A 14,977-nucleotide genomic window follows, 5' to 3' on the forward strand; every position below is an offset into this window, starting at 1 on the left:
CAGTATGTTATACAAAAAAGCTCTGCAGAGGCTAGTAAAGGGAGCTGAGAGAGTAATCAGTTTCCCTCTCCTCGGTCCAAGAACTTAAAGAAGGCCATGAGTGTGTTTTAAATTATGTTCTTTTTATTGATACCTAGAGAAGCGCTATTTCATCTTGCCTGCACTACAGTCGTATGTACAGCAGTATGACATTAAAGACTGATTTCATTTGATTGATTTTAAATATTCAGGTTTGAGGTTTATTAACATTTTGGATTGACTTTAGATTTTCAATTATAAAATGAATCATAAATACAACTTGCCTAATAATTATGCACAGTGTAGAGAAAAAGGTTCACAAAACTCACAAATAATGCAAAATTCCATTAAATTTTCCCACTGTAGTTTAAATTTGACTTTAAGAAGATGCTGTACTTTACTGTTATGTAAATTAGACAAACTTGTTGCAGGTTATAGAGTTACATCCTCATATACTACTATATCTGCTGCCCCTGTCCAATCAGGAAGGTAAAAACATCCTCCAAAATCATCAAACTAGGGGAAACTAGGCCAAATGATGTGATTGTTGATCGGGGAATCAAACCCACAACCCTCCGTCACGTGACCAAAATAGTAAATATACAACACAACAACAAAGTGCATTCTTTGTAGTATCACTTGTTGTTTATTGCTTGAAATGTTGAATGTTTTCACAGCTAAACAAAACAAAATAAAAGTCTCTAGTCTGATACAAAAAGCTTATTATTGCCTTCATAGAAAATTAATGCACATGCAAAACATACAATTCTTATGTACATATAAACACTATTTACATATTCAGTCACTCTACACTGCAAAAAAAAACTAAAAACTTTTGACAATGTAAATAAGCTACTATTTGTATTCACTGCACCTTTCTTTGTTCACAGACAGAAGATTTTGCTTGAAAATTTAAATAGATCAAAAACACTGGGGCCTTAAGCAACATTTTAAATGAAAATTCACACAGTTAGTCAGTGAAGTTGAATGTCGTCTTGGGGCTCTATTCAGTTGTCTGGTCTACATTATTACATTAACAACATTGATACTTTGGTTTTAAGTATCTGCAGATTCCCAATACCAAACCGAGACTAAAGCAGAGACTGAAAATATTATTTATTTCCTTAATACTTTCCACTAAATTGCCTTACTGCACCAGTCTGTAGAGCAAAATGGGATATCGACTAAAATATTTTCTTGGAACTGATATCCAATTCACCCAAATTTTTACCGATATCCGATAACAGTATTGTATCAGTGCATCCCCACTGATAATAGTATTGCATTATTAAATAATTAGTATACAATTTATAATTTTAACTCTATGTTGACTTTGTCTCTGCACTAGTTTGCATTGGCTGGCATTGGTTATCAAAGTATTGATACTTTACAGCTGATGTCATCCTTACACCTACTGACACCTAGTGCCTCTACTCAATTTCTTTTCTCTCCATCGATTAGGTCAGGAATCGAAATACACTAGACAGTTTGCAAGAACCCCAGAAGTGCGAGTTCAGGCACCGGCCAATCAGAGAAGAGCCATCCATTCTGTGTTGGCAACCATTCCTGAGATCGAAGATTTAAAGCCGGAACAAAGAGAATGTTTGGTGAATTTTATCAAGGGGAAAGATGTTATTGCCCTTCTTCCTACGGGATTTGGGAAAAGCTTAATATACCAGTTATTCCCGTAAGCGGTGCATTACATAAGTCACGATCAAATAGTGGCGATTGGTTAAATAAAAAAAGTACCGGCCTACGGTTGAGCGAACAAATCCTAATGCTGCGAGGTCAGATGGTTTCCACAAAGTGAAACCGGCTGATGAATCAGGCTAACATTTACTGGGGGTGTGATGCTGACTGGATGTGCTGCTCTGTCTGAAGCTCTGTTACTCAACGTAGACTTTAATCTGTTAATCTAAGTTTTTTTTTAACACTATCTGGCGTGAAAAAGAATTCAGTTGAAATTACAACAGATCTGTGCCGTTAAAAACTCTCCTACAGTCACAAACTGTTGGAAATGAAACACCTACATAGGACCATGATTCACAGACTTTGGAAAATGTGCTTAAATAAGTTAATTCATTAAAAACTATTGTCAAAACTACAAAATAAACATGTAAAACAAAATAACAACTAACACAGAGATCCATTTTTACAGTGCAGTGTCCACTCTTAGCGTCCTCTTTAGTGTCCATAGTCATGTCCTGTTTAGCTCGCGGACCGTAGCTTGTATCTGAAGTCCACATCGTAGGTGGGCTGGAGGATGCCCAGGCCGGCGCGGGATTGGTCGAGGGGCGGAGCTTTGCTGGCGGGATCTAGTAGCTCCATGTCGAAGTAGGACAGTACAAGGGTGAGGAACTGTTTGATCTCGTAGACGGCGAAGAAGCGCCCGGGGCATTTGGTGACGCCCGACCCGAACGGCATGTAGAAGTATCTGAGGCGGCGGCCGTTACGGAAGAACACCGTCTTCTCCTGACCGTTCTCGTCCAGGAAGCGGTCATACTTGTACTCCTGCAAGAAAAAAAAATACAATTGCAATTCACTGTTCTTATATGACTAATGTTGTTAAAGTTGACTCTTGTGAGCTTTAAGTCATGTTAGAAGACTGTTACTTCCTCAAAAACAGACCAGGAGTTGTGTTTTGTTTCATTCACACATAATACAGAGTTTGAGTCTTTATAATTAATCTGTTGACATCTCCAAAGCTCAAAATGCTCTGTTCCACCTTGTGATGTCATGAAGCGGTACTTTTCAAGGTAACAGCTCCTTTTGCCTTTAGTTCAGCAGAGATCGGCAATTCCAGAGCTGAAATTATCCAAATGATTCTAGTGAAGATGTATGGAGTTTAAACAACAGTGGAGCACTTACTGTATTACCACATGACATCACAAAGTGGAACAGTGTTTTCTGTTTAAGAGAAGAACTCAGCCTAAATATGCAGGATTTGTGTGTTAAATATGAAACAAAACACAACTCCAGGTCTGTTTGTGATGAAAAAAACAACAACATTATAACACAGATCAGAAAACAGCGTAATATGGACCCTTCAGAGTAACTTTTTGTAAGATTTTTATTTAAAATTTCATAAACATGACCTTTCTGTGTCCCCAGATAAGAGGTAAAAATTTCCAAATCAAATGTAGTTTTTATTGACAATTCTAATGCTGATTGGACATGAGGACCAAGTTGTTAAAATGCTTCTCTCTGATCTGAATGGTCACTACCTAAACCCCAGGACCTGCAGCCAGTCATGAATCAGTGCAGGAATTCTGGACGTTCTGAGTTTTCACATGAGCCATGACCTGTCCATATATTGACTCTATTCCCGCTTACGTCACAAACCAGGAAGACATTTGGAAACATGCAATGACAACTTCTGGTGTAGTTCCCGACACTGGGCACCGACTGATAAAACCCACTGAAGTAAATGTGATCAGCGGTAAAATGAAGACTGCATACTTATGTGCTTTTTGGAATCATCTTGAATTTGGCGCCACGTCTCTTCTAATCGCATGTGAGTTGTGTGTCAGTGAGGAAATGATGAAAACTGAAGTATGGTTGTAATTGTTGATTAGCCGGACATAACCCAACACTACAATGACATGGATATGAAGAAAACGGGGACATTTTCAAATTTTTCCTAGATTTTGTCAGACTTACTACCACGAACAGAGCCCTACGGAAGTTGTCATCGCATGAATAGAGCCCAGTGAGAATGAGAAAAACTTGGATATGTTCTCTATCTGCAGGTTAATGCTTTGGCAACGCAGATTCAGTTGTGATTGTAGTAACGTTCTTTAAACACTGAGAGTGCAGCCTAACTAATGTTTTTGTCAGAGGTGGTGCGGTTGAAAAAGAAAGTGTTTTACCTGTCTTGTCACATTGTTTCTAAAATACAAATCAGTTCATTTACACTTCTACACACATACTACAGTAATAATACTCTAACACTACCACCTCTTCTTATGTGTGCCTATATAACACACTTGTTGTCTTGACATAACTCTGATAATGTCTCTTACATAAGGGTCCTCGTAGATCTCGGGGTCGTAGTGCAGCATGGGCGGGTACAGGGCGATGACATCGTCCTTCCTTATACGGTAAGACTCCTGGTTGTCAAGGTGGAGCTGGAAGTCCTCCTTAGCGACACGGATGTTGAGGGAAGCGCTGGACAGACGCATGGCTTCTTTCATAATGCTGTCTGTGGAAACAATAGGATAGATATGCACATTATTGTTATGTAATGAATGTAACTTTGCTGCATTTGAGAGTGGAAAACTAAAAAAATAAAACTAAAAGATCAAATCTGTACCAAAACAAAGTGAAATCTCAGTGAAGAATACTATGGCGGAAATCAACATTGCAATACATTTGTAACTTTCTGGAGGTGGCACGTCACCTGCATGATTCCATGGAAATAGAAAGTGAAACTACTTCGGATTGTTTTCCATGGAGATAGATATCATACTGTGGAACAACATTTCCGTGTGTACAAGGAGGATGAGGCCCAGATCAAATAACAGGTTATATCAGGTTTGTGGAGATGCAGGCCCACTCTTCTTAAGAATGCATGTTTGTGTAATAGACACAACCAAAATGAAAATTTAAAATGTGACAGAGAGTTCCTTAAAGCTATACTTGGAAAGTGCAGATAAAGTTCAAGACTACATACATAGTTAGGCCAAGAAATCCATATCAAGACGAGGACTAAACTGGGACTAAGCCTGGAACTAAAACAGAACTAGAGGGGACTCAAACCAGGCCCATATCACAAAACAAAAAACCGGGGCCAAACTAAGGCTATGTTTACACTGAAATGAATCACTGTATCATTGTATCACCGTATTGGAAACGATCTGTGTCCAGACACGTCGTTTCTGTGTCCATAATCCTTCCCTATCCACACAGCTTTGAGCATATTTGTTTACGTTTTACAGAAACAGAACTTAAAACTGCATGGCTAATTTGCATAAACTAAGCACTCAAAAAATAACTCGCTATTGTGCGCTGATGCGGTTCTGTCGGACTAAAGGACATGACTCAGGGGAATACCAGTGTTCTTTCTGTGGCAGAGGGATGTTTTGCTGATGGTGAGTCTGTTCTGTGCTTCTGTCGTGTTGGAGATGGTTCATGTTAAACTTTTCAGAGATTATACGTCTGCAGATCATACGCATAGACCGTATATATGAATGGACATATATTCTAGCCTCTTAGTGTTTTAGCCGTGAATTACTTCGCGGTGCATAGACCTACATCAGCGTATCAGCGTTTTCAAAGTCGTACTCAATTGAATTCATGGGAGCTGGCAGCACCAGATCGTTTCGTCTCTGGAGCCGTTTTCCATCAGGTTAGTGTGGATGAACACTGCATCTGCAATGAAAACGACTCCAATACGTACTAGTGTGGACGGGGCCTAAGATGAGTGTGAACACAGTCATAGCTTATTGTAGAATTGTGATGAAAATGTGAGACTATTTTCATAGAAATCAACACATTAAAAAAAAAAATTCTGTCTGTTGAAGGGTAAAAGTCTTCAAAATGGAGCCTATAAACAGAAAGATGAAACCCAGGAATAACATAAGATATAATAATAACAATAAGAGAAGAGAAATCGCAGTACTATCTCATAATCACATCTCATAAACACATGTATATCTGAATCATGGTGTAGAGCTCAGAATTGCGTACCCAGGACTGGCATATTGTCGAGCTGGTCGCGGTCCAGAGTGAGGGTGGGGTTATTGGGGTCAGGGGTCAAACCGGCTGCATCCAAAACTCTCTTCACCTCCTCCTTCGCGGCTTTCAAGGCCTCAGGGCTCCTGCGGATACAAGGAAACACTTTCATTAAAAAACAGTACTCATGATAATAAAACATAATAACAATTAATTAGTCATACTGTGTAACATCGTGGAGGTGGCACAGGACTTGCAAGATTCCATGGAAATAGAAAGTTAAAATAATTCTTTGGAACATTTTTATGGAGATGGACACGTTTTATGCCACACTGTAATATTATTGCTGGGTTTCAGATGACATCACAGCAATATATAGGCCAATGCTATTTAATACAGATGATGGGCAGATAAAAATTGTTCATCTGCAGATTTTTTTGTAATATAGCATAGTCTTGGGTCTAGTCAGTAATAGAAATGATTGGGTTTGATGTTTGGGCATTTACTTTTCTGATATTTCATGGCAAAGTACAAGATCGTTAAGAGGAAAAACTGGCGCTTTGCCCCCGTCTGGAAGCATAACATCATCACATTATAGAATCTGAAAACTACCAATAACCAAAGGAACATTTCCTTGGAAACAAGCAGGAACACACCCTCCTCCAAGCCAAGAGTCAGGTTTGTGGAGATGCAAGCCCCCTCACAGTAAGGACCCACACTGAGCAATATCTTTGAGTTGAAGTGACACAATTTTCTCTTTTGTCTTTGTCACAAACACGTTCTTTTGTTTGGATTGTGTTGAATCGACACTAAATACAAAAGAACACAAAGCGCTTGTTGGGTTTACATAATGGAATAGTGGACACTTGTTGCACATGGCTTATTTGGGTCGATTCTTCTCCATCAAATGTTGCCAGTGACTTGCATGAGTGAGTTTATTGTGACACAGTGGTTCCTGCAAAACATCATGTCAATTTAACACTATTATGGACTGTTGGCTTAACACTATTGTATCACATAGAACCAAATCAAATATTGTGTGTGCAACAAGTGTTTACTATTCAGTTGTGTTGATTCAACACATTTTTTCTAGGTTTATGCAACTTTATGCTATTCATGCATTTAAAAATTTGCAATATAAGCAATACTGCAATAACACCTTATGTCAAGAGTCATCAAAATAATGCCCATGGCCTGACTCCGGCCCGCCACGCTCCTTTGACCGACCCCCCAGCCTCTTTGCCCCCCTCCACTTGAACTGGCCCTATGAGGCAATCTTTTTCGCAAATAATGACACATCTGCATCTTGCATTTTGTTGATTTTTTTCAATTAAAACATTATATTTATATGAAGTATTTGTATTTATTTTTAAATAATTATATGACGTATTTACATTTGCCACCAAATTTTTGTAACCTGACAAACTGAAGATCAAACAGTGACAGTCAACGCACGTGTTTTGTAGTGCAGTTAAGAACAGTAAAATGACAAGTGTTAAAGTACCAAAAGTTGACAGAGAGTGTCGAGTTTTCAAAGAACAATGGACGACTGATTATTTTATGTTCAGTGTAAGGACCGTGCAGTTTGTCTGACATGTAAAGAAAGTGTGGCGGGTTTCAAAGATCATAATCTGCGTCGTCAGGGTCATACAATTCTGTTATATGACTCCCTGACCCCATCACAATCAGGAGCGATAATGTGGCCCCCAGAGAAAAACATTTGGTGACCCCTGCCTTATTTCATTATTGTAAACGTCAGACCTACATGTAAGTTCAACAATTTTGCATTCATTTTACAGCAATGAACACGTCTGACTAACTTCAAATGACGCTGTCTAGTTCATGGGTCAAAAACATGATGATCACTATTATTCTGCTCTTCTTCAATTAGCTCGCATGTCAGGTCTTGTACACAGCTAACCTTTCATTCATGCACACACACACACACACATACGTACAGTCCTGCAGTGATAAGAGTGACATAAGAGTACACGATAACCAGAACCAGCGATAAGCACAGATACTGAACAGATGTGCTGACAAGGCACTGTCTGGACACGACTTTTGGACACACACACAACATCCAAAAGTAGGTCTGCACAATTACAACTGTAATTAAATTAAAATCACAATCTGAGTTGAAGAAATATTATCAAATCACAAAGACTGAAACTTGCATTCTCAGTAAGGCTCATTCTGCTTTCTGCTTGAATAATTGTCTTGAAAACCAAATTATAATGACAATTTTTTTTGTAATTGAGAATAAATCATCTTAACAATTGTCACCAGTGGAAGTTATATTAGATTTTAACATGTTTACCTCTATCTGGGGGACACAGATAGGTCAGGTTTATCAAATTTCAAACCAGATATTTGTTTATGAAATATTCTAGAAGAAAATCACAATTCTTGCACTACTTTTAAACTCACGCAAAGCAAAACTGTAAAAAACGATGGACACGCCTCCTTACAACTGGAGTGCTCCTTGTTACCTCACATTGATCTCAAACCTGTTCTACAAGCCATTAAACGTCTTAGAAGCTCCGTGTGGGCATGACTAATATATTTTTATGTTTCCTTGAGCGGGCAGTGAGTGATTTTGTTTTGCTTTTATGTAATACCTTGGTGAGAGTGCTGACTCAGTCTACACAGGTTTAAAACGGGTGGGTGTAGTTGAATCACTCTCAACTGCTCGTGAAGAAAATAATAAATTGTAATTCTATTTTCACTTCATTTTTTATAGTTCACTTACATTTTAAAGTCCTATATTACACAGAATTGACTCGTGTTTAGTTCGTTCGCGTTCACACATGTTTGAATAATCCTGAGTTATTAGTCTGTCTTCATCTCCAAAACTCAAAATGCTCTGCTCCACCTTGTGATGTAGTGAAGTTGTGTTTTTTTTCAAGTTAAAGGTGCACTGTATAACTTATGAGGTGGATTGTTGTTATTTCTTTGCCTGGAATGTTCCACAGTGGTGCATTAAAACACTTCTCCCTTGCATGTGTTTAATTATGTGTGTTTTATTGCTCAGAAATCCCTTAAAAACATATATTCTTACCATGTGCATGCTTGCTTCTCCATAGATCTGATCATTCACCTGTCCCCATTGTGATTACCAAGTTGATTTAAACATCTAAACATGCAGGGTTTGTGTGTTGAACATGTGTGAATGAAATAAAACACCACTCCAGGTTTGTTAGGGATGACGAAACAACATTATAACATAAATCAGACAATAGTGTAATATGAGCTCTTTAAATATAGGAACAAATGCTGTCACCTAAATTCATCCTGCAAGACTGTATGCATTTTTGTAGTAAATATCTATCTCTTAAAGAGCCTGTGGCCTCATCTTTCATCATCATCTTTCTCCTCCATCCTCAAGCCTAACTCAAAACAAAGAAAACAATAGGGATAGCCAGATCAGGCCCAGAAGTGTGAAAGCTCCATTATGGCCTTGAATGATTATGCTAATATGACCCCACACTCAGAGCAAGATTGATAGGCCTAGTTAACTTAGGCTACGTTCAAACTGCAGACTGAAGTGACTGAAATCCGATTTTTTCACCCCTATGTGACCTGTATCTGATCTTTTAATGACAGTCTGAATGACACAGATCTGATTTTTCCAAATGAGACCCAGGCCACTTGTAAATGTGCTCCTAAAACTGATACATATCCGATCTTTTGACATACGACTTCAGTCTGAACGTCCAGGTCGCATTCATCCCACCTACACTTCAGGCTCGGAGTCTAGCCAATGGAGGGAAAGCAAGGTTAGCGAGTTTATTAATATTTGGGGGGATTGCTGTATTCAGACCAAATTGGAGGGGTCTTATCGAAACCAGGCGTTTTTTTAAATGGCGTTCTTGACTCCAATGTCAACAAAAAATAAAGAGCGTGCGAGCCAAATACAAGGAGGCTAAAGACTCAAACAAACGAAGCGGCCGTGGACATGTAACCTGTCCATTTTACAAAGAACTCGACCGTGTTTTTGGAAAAAAGCCCAGCGTTTAGGCGACTTCCGTAAACACTGAGCATGTTCGCTGTGTGTGACGTCGTCCTGTCCTCCAAAGCACATATCGGGACACTTTTGGGGCGATTAAAGTTCACACTGGAGGTCACATACAAGTTGCATTTAATTGGAAATGTGAACAACCTTGCAGAAATATTGGGTTTCACAATAAAATACGAAATGAGTATTGCAGTTTGAACGGTCTAACAGAAACAGTGTTAGTTCCAGAGTAGTTTCAGTGTAGTTAGCTCCTCCCTTCAGACAGAATTAAGGCAGTGTCCTCCAGCGTCTGACCAAAACCAGCAACCAGCAAATTTAATTTCTTCTTTGGCTATTGCATCAGATTCGTCCAGTTGCTTTGTACAGTTTTGCATCCTGTTTTTGTACAGTATATTTATGGAGAATTGTGGGCGGAGCCTTTCACAGAATCTGTAAGGAGGGTTTGAATAGGGCCCTGGGAGAGATCACCAAATCACTCAAACATGCATGGATGACGACTACAATGTTTTTAATTTGTTCACAATTACAAAACCTTTTACATGATATTCAACTTTTTTTTTTGTCCTTAACTTACGTGTGTCTTGGTTTAAATGACTGAACTGTATTAAACCTTTGCCGTATGTTAGGGCGCAGTTTGAAAGCGTGTGGTACCTGATCATGTAGAAGAGGCTCCAGAAGGTGGCGGGCAGCGTGTTGGCCTGGGACGCCCACAGCAGAGCGACGTGGGTGCGTGATTTGCTGATATCGTTGAAAGTGGACAGGGAGTCGTTGAGGAGCATGCGCATAGAGATGAGGTCAGACACGTTCTCGCGTTTGCACAGCTTCTCCGGCCGCATCGTCTTCGCCAGGTTCTGTGGGATGCAAGAGGACACTGATTTAGAACCATTCTTCTTCTAAAATATTGATACTTAAAGGTGTAACTTTTGGTTCAAATACAAACGATCAATACTGACAATAAGAAAAACTTGTTTGTGGTCTCTAGCTGCAGCTTAAGTGCTCTGGCAACACAGGTTCAGTTGTGATTGTAGCACAGTTTTTAAACTGTAAGAGGTGATAGGTCTTTAAATATACACATTCACCCACCTCTCGGGCACTGTAGGCGCTCTTGAACACGTGGATGGGCAGCCCGGCCACCAGAGCGGGGAAGATCTTGTCGAACTCCTTGAAGTTCTCGAGCGCGTTGAGAACCAGGGATTTCTGAGCGGCCTGCCTCGCCTGACACTTGTCTTCACCCAGCTCCTTCCCGAAGAGCGTCAGGTACCCGGCCTCGAACATCACCTGAGGAGCACGGGCAGAGCAGAGCTTACAGACACTGTACATGAGAGACCTTTCAACAAGGACAGGCTGAAACGGAAACTGAACGCAAACTGAAACACTACACATACGTACATGAGTATAAAAAGCGCTGTTTCATTATTGCAGACTATTACAGATTGCAAGTACTGTACCGTATTTTTAGGACTATAAGTCGCACTGGTTTGGGTGGTTCGGCGATTCATACTCCGGTGTGACTTATATATTAATGACATATAATTATATATTAATGACATATAATTATATATTAATGACAGCCACAATGAAGTTGCTCAGAAGTGACACCGAGGATGAAGAATTGAATGGATTTATTGACTTGGAGTGAGATGGAGAGTTTGTTAAACTGTGTTCTGTTCTCTTTTTTATGTTATAGTTTATCTGAAAAACCTGTTCATATGTGACATTAAGCAGCCTGTTGTTCTCTGTTTTATTGTTATTACTGTAACTTGCCTTTCAAGATGAAATGTTGGTTCCTGGGCTGTGATTTCATTAAATAAATTTCCCCCAAAAAGTGTGACTTATTGTCTGCTGTGACTTATATATATTTTTTTCTTCTTCATTATGCATTTATTGGCTGTTATGACTCATAGTCCGAAAAATATAGTATATATCATATCATTTAAAGCAACAGTATGAAAAATTTTAAGGTAAAATATACTAAATTAAATGCATGTTTCTTTTAATTTTGGCTGTTTTAATTGCAAACAAACTGTAACTGGGCTAACATCTCCATAAACCTGACTCTTATTTGGCCTGGAGAAGGGGCCTCCTTGTTCTGTTGGCTAAAATCTACCAATAGTATGGCATAAAACTTCGAGGAGAATGTTCCGCAGTATGGTTTTAATTTTCCATTTCCGTGGTGCAGGTGATGTGCCTCCAGAAAGTTACATAATGTACTTTTAACATGCGCAGTACAAGTATGACCAAAAATATTGTTTTGACTGACACTCTTCACTGATGCATCAAAGCATTCGTTTGTTTTGACAGACACAGTGTCTTTACTTTAGTGTTTGTTTGTCTAAGGGTGTATCCCATAATGCTTTGCAATGTGATGCTCTGTGTGATGTCTATCAGTGTGAAAAGTGTTATTCCAGGACTGAGTCTCAAGCAGGACTTCAAACTTCTGAGGAGTAAACCCAGCAGCTATGGAGCAGCTATGGAGCTCAACAGTGACCTGCTCCTTTTCCAGAATATTTCTCATTAATTTTTCCCATAAACTTTTCCAAACATTCAAATATTAAGAGTTCAAAGACAAGATTCTGCAAAATACTTTTCGAACTTTACGGTTTATAAGCTGTCAGAAACAGACTTTAATAAAATTCTGTCTTGTGGTCATTAGTCATCATGTAGCTGATTATTTTCAGGTAAGTCTATAGGAAAAATTAATTACAAATTTAGTTCCGTCAGTGCTGCGCTCCATGACCAAACATCTGAAACATTTAAGTCTCCAGACCTTGTAGCAGAAGGCGAAGATGCCGTCCACCTCCCAGCTATGGGTGCTGGGGTGCAGGGTGTCAGAGCGCAGCATGACGTCCTGGAGGTGGCCCATCATGGTCTGGATGAGGTGGGGCAGAGCTTCTCCTTGGAGGGTCTTCAGGAAGGTCTGGTGCAGGTTCTCTGTGGTGTGGCCATGCCGAGGGTCGAAGCTGTCGTGTCCAAATGCCTACGAGAGGAAAGGAGCTTACTGAAGATGCTCTGATATTGATCTAAAGCTGAACTGAAACCAGAGGTGGAGGAAGTACTCAATTTACTTATTGTTTCTTAAAGGTGCATTGTGTAACTTTTCAGGTGGAGGGACCATCAAATGATTTACTCCATAGAGAAATTATCACTTTGTTTGGAATGTTTCACAGTATGACATTAAACCTTTCTATCTTCATGGAGACCAAACCAGACCAATTCATAGGTCAGATCTGTGAAAAGGCAATACCGCTCAGAGTTAGAATACCTGTTTTTCTAGGTATTTTTGAGCAATAAAACCACCTGTAATTGTATAAACTTAAGGTAAAGCTCTTTAATGTCATAGTGTGGAACATTCCAGGCAAAGCAATGACATCTCCACAGAGAAAAGAAGTTGATGGACTCTCCACCAGCAAAGTTACACAATGCAACTTTAAGTAAAAGTATAAATACCAGAGCAAAAAGACACTCAGGTAAAAGTATCACATGAAAAAAATTATTTGAATAAAAGTATTAAAGTTTAAAAATGTACTCAAAACTTCAGTAAAGTAAAAGTAAAAAGTAAAAATATTTTGTGCATATTTTGGCATCTTATAAGGCTCCAAATGTAGTGATTTTGATACAGATTTGTGCTGCTTTTTTTTCAACTGAATTGCTTTTCTAGCTATTTTTAGGTGTAAATGACCATGTTTGTTTTTCACATGAATGGCCCATGTGTCTCTCTGATTGGTTAATCCACCTGTCAATCACACCCTCTGAAATCAGAGACAGGACACAGCTCCAGATCCACTTGTCTTTGCAAAGTTTTGTGAAAGCCTGTGGTTCTGGCTGGACAGGTAACGAACCACCAGTGTCAAACGTTAAAGAGAAACAGAAGTAATCCAGCCTGGAAATCGAACCCGTGACCTTGTAGTCATGCTACACTCTCAGAGCTGGAACGTAACAAAGTAAAAGTAGTAAAGTACTGTACTAAAGTATGAATTTTTGGTATCTATGCTTTACTTAAAACATTTTCAAATAGATACTTTTACTTTTTTTAACTTCACTACATTTGAGAGCAGGTATCTGTACTTTCTACTCCACTACATTTTTGAACTGGACTGAAAAGCAAAAGTATTTCATTTTTTATTATAGTATGAGACCTGCCTGTTTATTTTTAACACATTTGTAATTTGAATAAATTAAAACATACAAATAAAACTGAACAATTAACTATTACACAAAATTCTGCACAAATCTGTATCGAAATCACTACATCTGAAGCTTTGTAAAATCTCAAAATATACACAAAATACTTTTAGTTTTTAATCCTGAAGTACATTTTTAAACAATTTTCCATCAGAGGGTCCACCACCTACTTGTCTTCGTGGAGGTATTACTATTTTGCCTTGATTATCCCACAGTATAGAAATAAACTTGGTTATCACATGGAGGTAGGTCAATGGAGAAGCAAGCCAGCACATAGTAAGAATTCATGTTTTTTTTTAAGGTATTTCTGAGCTATACAACACCTTTAATTGAACAAATGCCCTACTGTGGAACATTTCAGGCAAAGAAATAACATCTCCAGACAAGCAAGTAGAGAACCCTCCTGCTTCGAAGTTGCATACTGCACCTTTAAGACGATTTTTTCATGTGATACTTTTCGTTTTACTCGAGTATTTCTTTTCTCTAGTATTGTACTTTGAGTCGATCCAGCCCTGCTCACGGCGGTGTTACCTTGACAGACGTGGCAAAGTGGAACTTCCTCCAGTCCAGGTGGCGCCCCTGGCGGATGACCGAGTGGTAGGAGAAGGGGTCACACAGGAAGTGGATGTACTGTCCGGCGATCTTACAGGTGAAGATGTGTCCGTGCTTCCTCTGTCTGCTCCTCAGGAACGCCAGAGGGTTCGCCCCAAACTGAAGAGCACAGCCCAGGTACGGAATCAAACCATTCTCCACCGCAGGCTCACCCGGCTGTCTGAGGAGACAAGGAGAGGAGGAGAGGAGAGGAGGAAGAGAGGGGGAGAGGAGGAGAGGAAAGAGGAGCAAAGAGATGAGAATGGAAAGAAGGAGAGAGGAGCGGGAGGAGGAGAGGAAAGAGAAGAGAGAAGAGAGAGGAGAGAGAAGAGAAGAGAGTGGAGGGGGAGGAAAGAGAAGGAGAAAGAAGAGAATGGAGAGAGGGAGAGAGGAACGTGAGGAGGAGAGGAAAGAGAAGAGAGATGAGAGAGGAGGGGAGAGAGAAGAGAGAGGAGTGTCGAAAGAAGAGAGAGGAAAGGAAACAGAAGAGAGTGG

The 14,977-nt window shown here is 39.5% G+C and overlaps 1 protein-coding gene across 1 annotated transcript in view; it reads right to left on the reverse strand.

Annotated features, from left to right (window-relative positions):
- Positions 1-397: 397 nt before the first annotated feature.
- LOC110155719 (cytochrome P450 7A1) overlaps positions 398-14,977 on the reverse strand; it is a 22,755-nt gene continuing 8,175 nt past the window's right edge. The window contains exons 2-8 of the mRNA XM_020919876.2: positions 14,423-14,663; positions 12,477-12,686; positions 10,793-10,987; positions 10,361-10,560; positions 5,707-5,837; positions 4,041-4,219; positions 398-2,529 (exon numbers count right to left, since the gene is read on the reverse strand). Of these exons, the coding sequence (XP_020775535.2) occupies positions 2,227-2,529; positions 4,041-4,219; positions 5,707-5,837; positions 10,361-10,560; positions 10,793-10,987; positions 12,477-12,686; positions 14,423-14,663 (1,459 nt within the window). The 3' untranslated portion in view covers positions 398-2,226. The remainder of the gene's footprint in view (positions 2,530-4,040; positions 4,220-5,706; positions 5,838-10,360; positions 10,561-10,792; positions 10,988-12,476; positions 12,687-14,422; positions 14,664-14,977) is intronic.

This window comes from Boleophthalmus pectinirostris, unplaced genomic scaffold (genome assembly GCF_026225935.1).
Source record: "Boleophthalmus pectinirostris isolate CB_2022bp ecotype Guang Dong unplaced genomic scaffold, ASM2622593v1 HiC_scaffold_16, whole genome shotgun sequence".
Lineage (NCBI taxonomy): Eukaryota > Metazoa > Chordata > Actinopteri > Gobiiformes > Gobiidae > Boleophthalmus > Boleophthalmus pectinirostris.